Source organism: Lissotriton vulgaris, chromosome 8 (genome assembly GCF_964263255.1).
Source record: "Lissotriton vulgaris chromosome 8, aLisVul1.2, whole genome shotgun sequence".
NCBI lineage: Eukaryota > Metazoa > Chordata > Amphibia > Caudata > Salamandridae > Lissotriton > Lissotriton vulgaris.
Genome location: NC_141696.1, coordinates 266,112,677 through 266,125,178, shown reverse-complemented (window position 1 = coordinate 266,125,178; position 12,502 = coordinate 266,112,677). Strand labels below are relative to the sequence as shown.

Genomic DNA, 12,502 nt, shown 5'->3' with positions numbered 1-12,502 from the left:
CATTTCAACAGCATAGCATAATGGTGGTGTTGGGATACAGTAGGCATCTATGGCAAGACAAGTCAAACCCAGACTATAGTACTGACATTGGCATAACAGTTGTTAATTGTTGCATATTTTAGACATCCATAGCATGGGATTGTGCCACACATGGAAGCTAGAACATTTCCATGTGTTACACTAGAGCACTAATGGTATGTGATGAACATAACAAAACTGATGCATGGAAATTATTTTAAAAATGGAAAGCTGATATAATAGGAGAAATACAGTGTTTTTAGGAAAAGAGCAGATATTGTTTTGGGGGATTTAGTTTCATTTTCAAAAATGAAAATATAGCGTTAGATAGCCAAATGTGTCTAACTGAAGAAACACACTTGTAGCATTTCCGAAATAAAAATGTAAGTTGACATTCTGTTTAATCTGACGGGTGGCAGTGTTGTATTGCTCTGTAAAATATGTTGTGTTCTGTCGTGCACCTGCTGAGATTGCAGTAGGGAGCCCTCCGCATACTGCTGCCTAAAGCCGTCAGGCTTGCTGACTTCCTCAGTGCAATCCGGGGTGCAAGTTTACATCAACTATTTATAAAACAACGGCCACCACTGGAATGCTGGGTCTTTAACAAATGACAGCAATTACATACAGTTAGGGGTGAAAAGATATTCCTTACTGTCGGCCATATTTTGTGCACCAGTTTTGCCACCCCTCGTCAATGCAAACATCACCAGTTGCAGTAGGGCTACACTGCATCTTGTGTAAAGGCAAAGAACACAAAGGGCTTCATTTACAGGAGGCCTGCGCTGGCGGAGAGCCACTTTTTATGTCTCTCTGGTGGCGAAGGCCTCTCAGTCATATTTATGAGGTGACACAAGACACCCTACATGGCTTTGAATCGCCTCATAGATCTAGGGTAAGGCGAAGCAGAGCAAAGTGCTGAATTTTCTTACTCCGCGTCAAGGAAGCATTTCATGGGTGTTGCTGTGGGTGTTCTCACGCAACTCCAATGGTTTTTGGCGCTGCCCCAGATTTACAAAATCATGTAAACCTGGGGCAGCGCCAAAACCTTACACCTCCCCTGAGCAGGTGTAACAAGCAGAATTTTTTTATTTCTTCTTGTTATTTCCTCTCTTCATGTGTGCTGCATTCTGCAGCACATTGAGAATGAGGAAAACGCCTCTTGCGACTGCTTTTTTGTGAGAAGGTGCCCTTTCCTGCACAAGAGCAATCAAGCCAATAATGCACTCACCCTTGTATCATGGTGCAAGGGTGCCTGCTTTGGGGCTGGGCTGCAAAATGTGCACCAGCACTGGATAAGAAGAAAGGAATGCACAGTATCTTATAAATACGGTTCATTCCTACCCATTTTGAGTTGGTGTAGGGCAGCGCAGCAAAACTACTTGTGGCACTGCCCTACACCAATTCTTTGTAAATCAGGCACATAGAACAAACTAACAAAGAAGGCTGGTCAGAAAATCTTTTCTTCTCATGTTGCATACAATCCAATGTTTTTAGCCAGAACGCTAATGATTATTCTCAAAGATTTTTATTTTCATGCTGTTGACGCTGTACATTTGTCCCTCTATGTAAACCATTTAAACATTTTACAGTTTGTATGCACTATCGGGCTAAGTTACAAGCCCCTTGCTCCACCCATACGTCACTTTTTCCATGTTAAAAATTAGACAAAAGTTGTGCAAGGGGCTTGTAAATTAGCCCCTATATGTTTGTGCCAATGCGTAGAATAAGGAAATAATGTTGTGGTAATAAAAACAAATGTAACGCATTGATAATAAGAGAATGTTTTATTTTTACAGTACAGCCGCAGATCATACAGCTTAAAAACGAAACTGCCGTTGAGAGTAGCCACACTACTCTGACTTGCCAAGCAGAGGGAGAACCAGTTCCAGAAATTACCTGGAAAAGGGCCAGCGACGGAATGATTTTTTCAGACGGTGATAAGGTAATGCAATAATTATTCACGGGCACTTTTAAATATTTGAGCAAACCAAACATTGTTCTGTTAAGCAGTTTTATAAAAGTGATGATAGTTTGTAAGAACTGATAGCATTTACTAAACACTAATGTAAGATATCAAAATTGGTAACTTGCTTGAAAGAATGAGCTAAATTGCACCTAGTTCCTTTGAGGATAAACAAGACCAACAGACACAAGTGCAGCAGCGTAAAGTAGTTATACTGGCTTAATTTGTGCCGGTGTTTGCCAGGCCCTGGGCACTGACAGTTTTTAAACCCAGGCACTTGTTTATGCATGCACACCACAAGTCAGCCTTCTCAGTCTATTTTTGAGCAGAGCACTTTAGAACTAAGCTGTGCAAATCAATATATTTGAGAAAAAATATTTGAGCTAGCACTGCCAAGCCAACGTGTTAGAACTGGGATTTCTGGTTGGCTAAGGCTTGTGCCAAAGCCAGGCAGAAACCACCACTCTAGTCAGGGCAAGGGAGCCACATGCCAAGATAACCCCTGCTCACCCCCTTGGTAGCTTAGCACGAGCAGTCAGGCTTATCCCGGAGGCAATGTGTAAAGCATTTGCGCATGCACACAGCAAAATCATCCCGGGCACACCACAAAAGGAACTCCACACAAGGTTAAATAAAAATAGCCTTTGTATTCTCATAACACATTAGAATAGTAGACACATAACATACACTGTGCCAACTGGCACGGGCAATATTCACAGGGGATTATTTACAGAGGACAGGGCCACGTGGGCCACTGTCAGGATCAACACTTAGCAGAAATTGTTACAAGTAAAAATAGATCATAAACCTACAACCAGTAGCCACTGGTAATCACTGTACTCCACCTCAACCTGTAACATAACTTTACATTATGCACAGTCACATCAGGCACAAATTATATCCTGCGCCAACCTTACCAGCATAAACACATTATGCAATCTCTCACTAGACTAAACGCATTAGACACTATCTCCTAAGTATAACTCACATTAGGGGCGTAAATCACAGAGTGAAACATCATCTCACTAGCATAACCACAAGAAATGCAAAACAACCTCATAATCATAAACCACAGTTTAGAGGTATCAGATACAGGGTGCGCAAAACATACTATACACAATACATTTCGTAACACCACATCACTTTAGCACATAATCACATTAGGGCCTTTTGCCCTATACATCTACCAGCCCCCTGGTCAACTGGCCATCCAAGAAGGGGCTCAAATGCCCTGTGTCCTGAATGTCAGGGCGCGCTGTCAAGGCAGCGCCGGTCAGGGGTGCGCCATCTACGCAAACCTAAACGCTGCAGCTGCCCACTACTTTCTGGGCAGCTGAGAATAATAACAGGGCCTAAACGCTGCAGCTGGCACTAAGTGCTGCGCAGCTGTGGAAGGCCAAGGCAGGGGCGAAGGAGTGCGCCCCACTCCTAAGTCCAAAGGAACTTGTCCCCTGAAATAAATGCCTAAATGGTGCACCTGCCCACTACTTGCTGGGCAGCTGGGAAAGTCACACATCTGGCATGGGCGCTCACTGGCCCTTTAGAAACAAATTGCGCCACACGTTGGAACCCTTTGGCTCTGGAAATCAAATGCGCTCAGCGGTGGAACCCTCAGGCTCTAAGAATCACGAGGCAGAAGTGTGGGCAAGAACATGGTCCTTTAAAAGAAATATAGTACCCTCTGGAGCCATCTAGGCTCAGGAACTAATGCCCCACCCGTTGGAGCCCTCTGGCTCTGGAAATAAACATGCCCATTGTTGGAGCCCGCAGGCTCTACAAATAACTTTGCCCTCAGGGAGCACACTGGCTCTCCAAACAACGGGTCCACAGGACCTTGGGCTCTGTAATTAAATACTGCGACGGGGGAGCATCCGGGGCTCTGGCCACCACTATGCTCCTTAATCAATGAGAACTGGGCCCCTCTGGGCATGAGTCAGCAACAATGGCCAAGGTAGAGCCACAGATAGGCTCTTTTAAACCAGTACTGCCATCACTGTAGGAGCGGCCCGCTGCCAAGTGGGGCTGCTCGGGAAACAAACCGGGACAACCCCCTCCTTACCGGACTGCTCTCTCCTCGTCGTCGGTCCGCGGAGTTGCTTCTGGCTCTGCCCCCCTTTTCACCCGGGCCCCCCTTCTTGGGACCCGGGACTCTTATCTGCCGGCGGCTGCCACCGCGGGGCTCTCCCTCTCGCAGGGGAGCTCTGCCTCACTACCGGCACTGCAGACCCGACTCGTGGTATTTCCTTCATGGAGCGGGGCTTCCCCTGGCTCCTGGGAGCCCCCCTCTGCAAGCTCCCATTCTTCACTGCCAGGCTGGAGGAGGCAGGGTAGGCTCCCGTCCTCCCCTTTCGCCTGCAATGCTTCCTGCTTCCGTCTGGCGGCCCCACCCACAACCAGGCGGGCCGTGGGCGGTGGCAATTGCTGGCAAAGTTGCGGGGAGGGCACCAGCGCAGATTTAAATACTAAGGCGAAAGGAGGAGTAGGCTCGCTCCCAATATCCGGCCATAAAGCAGAGGGGCACCTGCCATTAAAGATAACCATATAAGCGTGGTGGGCACCCGCAAATTCCCGGCAATCTCGGGGGAATCCCTACGCCGGGGATTCCCTCCAGGCGGAGGGGGGCAGCCCGGTGCTCCAAAGCCGACGCTCTCCCTCAGCGGGACCAGTTTAGAGGACAAATAAAGTGCTCCCAGGGCACTGGTCAGGCTGTAAAAAGCCTTGGCAAAATCAGCATCAAGTTTCAAAGGTTCAAGAAGTCCTGGGGCAACAAGGATGTAGCAAACCAGATCCTCCAGGCGTCCAGGGGAAGGTCAGGGCCCAGGGAAGCAAGCCTTCCCCTGGGCCCCAGCAGCAGCACACCCCTGGTAGTTTCAAGTGGAACACAAGAAAATTTTTATGGGGTCACAGCCCCTCTTTTATACCCGAAATCCCTTTGTTTCAAAAGGTGCAGGCAAGGTGCGAACCAGATGCAACTGGTTCTTGAGCACTTTGTTTTGCTCAGCCCCTCTGCCTATTCACAGGGTGGGTCAGGGACATCAGACACACCACAGGGGGTGGAGCCAGCTTTGTGGAGGGAAGGCCCAGCCCTATTCAGGTCCCAGGTGCACTCCTCCCTCCCATCAACATGCAGATCTCTCCATTCACCACCGAGGCAGACCTATCCAGACTCCTGGAGCCAGGCACACCAGCCAGCTCCAGCCAATCACAAGCCAGACAGTCAATTCACATTTACTGCACAGACATGCCACCTTCTAGAAGTGGCACTTCTCCACTAGACACAATAAACCTGCACACATCATCGCGCAGCATTTAATCTCACGAGTTTGCACATACCAAACTCGACCCTGCACTCCCCACACATCAGGAACTACCATGGACACACATACACCCATGAACTCCTATGGGAGGGCAGGCCATTCTCACCACACATACACAGAGAGCGCACGCTCTTTACACTGGACCACAGTGAAAAAGTGCGCAGAGGCCTAAAATCACCAACACCAGGTTACAGAAACAGGTTAGGAAAAGGCTAAAAGTTTCAGGGTGAACCTGCCAAAAGAGCCTAGTCCAACACAATGATACACCGTAGAGGAACCTGGAATTGTCCAAACTATCACACCTGTTTCAGTGTGGCTGTTATTTGATAATGCTGCCACTGACGTCCGGCAGCGGGTGCCGGAGCTCTGGGTGGTACCAACAGAAGTGGAAGACATTGGGTCCTAACACACATATTTACAAAGTCAGCACTGATTCTGTCTAATCAAAGCTGGTATGATTAAAAAATTAAAAAAAGAGTACAATAATAATAAATAAAGGTATGAGAAGACCCAGCATAAAGAAATGACCACAAAGTAGATGAAGAATTTTCAGCTTCCTTTCATTATGTTTTCCTTACCTTATGCTCTCTTTAAAGGTATTTGAAGTAGGGGAATCATAGGCGAAAACAAGCCCCCGAACACACATAACTGTGTTATGAAACACAATAAACACATTTATACTAACATATCTTCGAATAAATAATAGTAACATGGTAATCTTCAATTCAATGAACACTGCCAGAGGCAATATGAAAATGTTGCTCATTTACATACATTTTAAGATTTCACGAGTAACAAAAATCAGTGTAGCGAGTCGAAATCACTATAATGAATGTCCTTGTACAAAGTCCATGTTTAAACGCAAATTCAAATCTGAATATATGCTCCTTATTAATGAAACTTACAATAGAGTATCCATAATAAAACACCCACAAAAAGCGTTTCGCAAACCTAATATTACAGAAGCAATTTTTTTTAAATCACCATTTATTGCAATCATAACATAAGTTAGTAGATAGCATTAGTTAATTCAACAATCCTAATTTGGAATCTCAAACAACTAAGCATTAGTCCCCATCATATTATTTTCCTGTCTAGCGGCATGGTCATCCGGGTTTGACTCGGGGCAGCGTTATGGCTCCCCAACCGCACATTATACATGCGCAGGTAACTTGTAACCTTGGTTGCCACGGCACGCCTGGCTACACACTCTCTGTATACCTTTGAACAACAATAAAACATAAAAAAACACTCTCTGTAACACATGAACAATAATTTGTAGTTTCCAAACTTTCCCTAGGCAGTATCCTAGAGATGCAGGGCCTCATTGTTTTGCCGCCAGTGTGCCACCTTTTATGACGCATCACTGGTGCAGTGTTCATGCGCATATTTACATGTCAGCCTGCATAATTTTATGGCCTTGTAAATATGGGCCCCTTTTATGCCTTACTCTGCGTAAAAAGGGTCATTCCATGGTTGTTGCTATGGGTGGTTCCACGCAACATCATGGAACCTAACACATTCCAAGATGTGCAAAGTTTTGTAAAGCTGGGAATGAGTGAGAATCCAGTTGCACAACTAGGAGAAATACATTTATTTCTCCTCGTTTTTTCCTCATTCTATGAGTGCTACATTGTGAAGCACACATAGAAAGAGGAATATGTCATCAATTATTGTTTTTGTGCAGGAAGTTGTTCCTTCCTGCACAAAAACAATCATCCCTGCAACACAGGCACTCTTACAACATGATGCAAGGGTGACTGAGCATTGCAGCCAATTGTTCACCAGCACAGAGGAAAGCTCACAGATCACAGTGCTTTTGAAACGACACAGCTCGGTAGGCAAAATGGCTTGCAGGGCCACGCAGTGTAATTCTTTTGTAAATTGGACCCACAGTCACTTGAATAGTACCTGCAAATGTGATTTTTTTAGGTGTAGAATATTTTCCGGATGCCAATGTGGAGACTTAACCTGCGGATGTACAACTAAAAACCATTATTGGTGACCTACCTTTTTCTCAGTTTATCTTTCATTCTATCAAAGAGTGTTTATTTCCCTGCCCATTAGATAGTAGCCTGTTCAAAGTCAGTTTTGGATTGTGCATCAGCCAATGATTCAAGTGATTTTGTAAAATGTCCCAGTTCTTCAAGCTTATGAATTATGTTCTTTTTCCCCAACTGCTCAGAGGAACATTGTGGAAGTGGCCAAAACTATACAATGGATGTTTCACTTATGAAGCCTGACAGGAAGATCCAAGATCATCCTGAGATTCATACTTGTCTTGAGAGAAATCAGCTGAGACATATATCTTGCAGTTATTTTATATGAAAGAATCATTCATCTACTTTGTCAACATGATCATTTGCCTGGTCTGCGTGCATCATTTCTTGTAATCTACCTAGATTATATTGCGTGGAACAAGACAGTATCACCTTCACTCCTGTATTCCAAGAACATCGTTCTTTTGTGTAGATTCCTGAGTTTTTGACCACAGTCAAAAGCTTGAATCAGTAGTAATACCTGATATTCCAAGGTATTAATTCGCCTATCCATCTGTTCCTATTTGTGACTATCTTAAATGATTACTTGTAAGAAAATGGGTTATTAGGAGCGGAAGATGTGAGTCCTTCCCATGTAATAAGTTTAAAATCTTGTAAAGGCAAACATACAAGTTCAATAAATAAATATGTTCTCTTTTATTTATTTTTTTAACCTTTTTTAATTATTTCAATCCACCATCAACAGGTTAATACCATCTCCAGCAAGATAATAATCATCAATCATCAGCAAAAGAGACAAATACTCAAAGCGGTACTCATAATTAGAGCATACATATATTGAAACCTTAATCATAAGAGATATCATACAGTCAGTGAAATATTAAATAGACGAGGAAAAAAGAAGAGGAGAAGCAAATTAAGATAACCTAGCTCCCTACTCTGGGAGCTTGATGCCGCCCTGTTTGTAAAGCAGGTTGATAAGTTTGGGGGCCCTTCTAGCCCACCTATACCACCAGATGAATCTACCAATGACACCCTCAAGACGTTTAAAAAAAGATCCTGGGACCCAAAACGGGACTGAGCTAAATATGTAGGCAATATGTTCATTTTAATAATATTAGACCTGCCGAGGATGCTAAGAGGAAACCAAAATCCTTATTTAGCCTGAAACCCCTAGAGGAGACGGGGTATCTAGTAAATAATTCAAGACAGCCTGTCTCTTAGTCAGGTTGAGCTTATATCCAGAAAAAGAGCCAAAATGTTCAGCCTCTTATGAAATACAAATTATAGCTGAGTTAACAGAGAAAATAGCAATATAATTTGCATATGTAGTGACTTTCAATTCCATTCTATTCAATCGAACTCGAAGAATCCCGGGGTTCTGCAACAGATGTCTTATAAAAGGCTCAATGTAGAGAGCAAATAGCAACGGGTAGAGTGGATACCCCTGCCGTGTGCCTCAAGAACTGGGAAAAGTGTTGATGAGATGTTGTTTACCTTAACTTTAGATACTGGGTTCTTATATAATTTCTGAACCAAAGAAATAAGCTGACTTTATCTAAATTCTTCTCGACATCCAACATGATCATACCAATACGTTCTTTTAATTTACCAGATACGCCAAAGGCTGCGATAGCAGTGTTAACATGAGCTGAGGTATCCCTACCAGGGAGAAGCCCATGTTGCTGATAGGAAACTAACCTATGAATAAAAGAGTCCAACTGCATTGCCAGTATTTCGGAGAAAAAAAAATGGTATCAGAATCAATTAATTAAATTGGGCAATTCGAAACCCTTTCTTCAACTGGTCTGCCTTTCTTGGGGAATACTACAATATTAGTTACAGACCAAGAAGCATAAGCCTCCCCTCCTTTCGAAAGGTACATAATTAAATCAGTCAATTGGGCACCAAAATATACCTAAAGGTTTTATAAAACTCCAGAAGGATAGTATCCTCTCCCGCTGCAATCCCAGAGGATAGAGCCTAAATTGCCTCATCCACTTCTGCCACCCCGATGTCCCCTTGCAATGCTGCATTTCGTATGCATCAAACTTAGCTAGATGACTCTCCTGTAGGTAATCCTGAAATCTTAATATAGTAGGGGAATCTACATCCCCATATATTCCTGCATAAAATACACCAAATTGCTCAACAATATCACATGGTTGTACAAAAAGCACCACTCCATCCTTTAATGTTAGATCTTGCCTTACTGTCAGAAATCTGAGCAGGCAACAGCCAACTAACTTTTCCCTGTATTCATACTGCAGAATTTGATGCTTCTGATAGCTGGCTGCTGTTTTCTCCACTAGCCTTCTATTTAACACCAACCTTACTTCCAAAAACTGTAAATAAATCGACTGCTCAGCAAGGCCCTCACTATATTAACCTGTGCATGTTGGCATTCCAAACCTAAAAAATTCAGGCGTCCCACTTCTTGAAATGTAGCTTAGAATGAGTTGGAGACTCACCTCCATAACGAAAGCCTTCATGCAATCCCACCAGCGGAGAGGCAGTGCCTTTGTTTTTTTCGATATACTCCCTCAATACTAATCTAAGATGCCCACAATATTCCTTATTATTAAGCAAGTGGTGGGATAATTAAAAAGCATGTTGAGTAGCTTCAGCTCCTGCTTGACCCTGTACTGTTAGCAAGACAGGATTATGATCAGATCTAACTTTAGGACATACCTCTATATAAGCATTTTCCAATATAGCGCTTTTAGTAAGAATCATATCAATATTTAAATATTGCTTGTGTGGGAAGGAGTAATACATCAACCCTGGTGACTTTGGGAATAGACTTCTCCATGCATCATCCAACTTATGTATTCGCATCAACTCAAATATGGCTGCCCGAGCCCTGACCATTCTCGCCTGCTTTTTTCTATTAGTAGTGTCAATCTTATAATCCAATATACAATAAAAATCCTCCATTACCATCAAATCTCCAGACCACCCCAATAATTTGTCACTCAAATAATAGAACATATCAGGACTATCAGTATGAGGGCCATACACCTCGCAGGTTATACTTTTTTGTCCCAGGATCAATAATTGTACTATCATCGATTTGCCTCTAGAGTCAGCTGACATACGTAGAACAGTAACAGCCACATTCTTGGCTTTCGATATAGCGACTCCTCTAAATGAAACCGTCTTAGAAGTGCATATTAGAACATCAAATTCCAGTTGTTTCAGCATAAATCTATCTTTAAATGTAAGATTGTCTCAGTTAGCCCAAGTATATGTAGCTTAAATACCATAGGCTACTCATTGGAGGCCACGCCCCTTCCTAACTTTTTTCTGTCATAAAAGTATGTGTCTACACCGTACGTGCAGCGGACGGGCGCAGCGGGCGCGCCTAAGGCAAGCCCGTCTTCGCCCGTCATTGCCAAGTCATCGCCTCTCGCCACCCCCCCTGCCCAAAATACGCGGACGACATACTATTATGACAAAAATCATCTTCTTGCTCTTAACTCGAACCAACGATGTGACAAGTTGGAGGGATGCATTGGACAGACTGCTCTCCAATGTAACTCCTGTAGCCAATTCATACCTGCGCCGAGACTACTCTGTCACAGAATCGCTAGAAAGAACCTTTCATCGCTTTTTATCGCTCAGCTCAACGTCAGATCCCTGGTTAAACACCATGCGGAGATACATACTTTACTTACAGACGAGAACCCGGACATATTATTCTTATGTGAAACCTGGCTCACGGACGATCTAACCAGCATCCCCAACCTAACTCTACCAGATGGATTCTCTATGACCTCCATCAATAGAGGATCAAGGGGTGGCGGCATCGCCGTCATTTATAGAACATCTTACACCTGTACTTTCGCAAAGGAAGACATTACGGGCTGTGAAGGCGCACAGTTTAAAATCACCATGAGCCCTCATTTCTCCCTCTCTGGCCTCTTTATCTATAGACCTCCGGGCCCCTCCTCGAAATTCATTGAGGAACTCCTTGAAATAGCCCATGCCCTGGTCACTAGCTCCGCTAACTTCACGATCTTGGGGGATTTAAACCTCCACTTTGACGCCTCTTCAGATTTGACCATTAGCAATCTTCTAGCGGACTTAACAGCCTTGCAGTTGACCCCTATCATACAATCCTCTACACACTCGGCTGGGCACTTACTCGACCCGGTCTTCACGAATATTCTGGAAGCCAAAGCCGATCCTCCTACTCCTATGGGATGGACGGACCACTTCCTTGTTTCTTTCGTGATTCCGGCAACTATCCCAAACCTAAGAAGACAACGTCCACCGCCCACCTTAAACGACCCTGGCACAAGCTCCAAAACATAAACCTGCCTGCCAGTCTAGGAGAACCTAATTTTGAAAGCACGAATGGCATTGACACGTTATATGCCTCCTTTCAGGAATGGATCACCAAAGGTCTCGATACCATTATTCCAGCGAAATGGACGAGAGGACGGAACAGCCCCTCGAACCCATGGTATGACGACAACCTAAAAATTCTTAGAAAAGAATGTAAAAGAATGGAGCGCAACTGGAGGAAGGAATATAGGGACAATGACAAAGCGTCCTACTTGACCACACTCAAGCGATATCATAAAGCTATACGCACTGCCCGTGCGTCCTTCTACGCCAAGGAAATTGATTCCAGCCCCAACCCCACAAAAACTATTTTCAAATTGGTCCAAAAATTACAAAACGGTGGCAATCCTACGACAGGCATTTCCTCTACTCAGCAGTGCGAGGACCTCGCCACTTTCTTTACAGAAAAGGTGAGAAAGATCTATAACACCTTCCCACAGAACTCCCCTGTTCTTGCCAATCCTTTCCAGGTCCCTGCCAAAGGCCCCGGGCTCACTTATCTGCCGCCCATCTCCCATGAGAAGCTAGCTAAACTCTGCAGAAAGGTGAAATCCAGCGCCCCCTCTGATCCCATGAGACCAGCCAGTTTCAGGACTACCTGGACTTTTTTCTTCCCTCTCTGGCCATGCTACTTAATATTTCTTTCTCATCTGCCATAGTACCCACTTGTTGGAAACAGGTCTGGATTACCCCCATCATTAAAAAGCCCACTCTGGACCCCACAAAGCCGGAGAATTACAGGCCCGTCTCACTGCTCCCCTGGGTGTCCAAACTGGCAGAAGCCCATGCGACCACCGTACTCACTGCCCACATGGCCGAAAATAACATCTTGGACCCTTCCCAACACGGGTTCA

General features: G+C 44.3%; 1 protein-coding gene across 2 annotated transcripts in view; it reads left to right on the top strand.

Moving 5' to 3' along the window:
* NCAM2 (neural cell adhesion molecule 2) overlaps positions 1-12,502 on the top strand; it is a 1,306,184-nt gene that overhangs the window by 811,725 nt on the left and 481,957 nt on the right. For both annotated transcript variants that reach the window (XM_086934039.1, XM_086934038.1), the window contains exon 8: positions 1,815-1,960. In XM_086934039.1, coding sequence (XP_086790165.1) covers positions 1,815-1,960 — 146 coding nt within the window. The remainder of the gene's footprint in view (positions 1-1,814; positions 1,961-12,502) is intronic.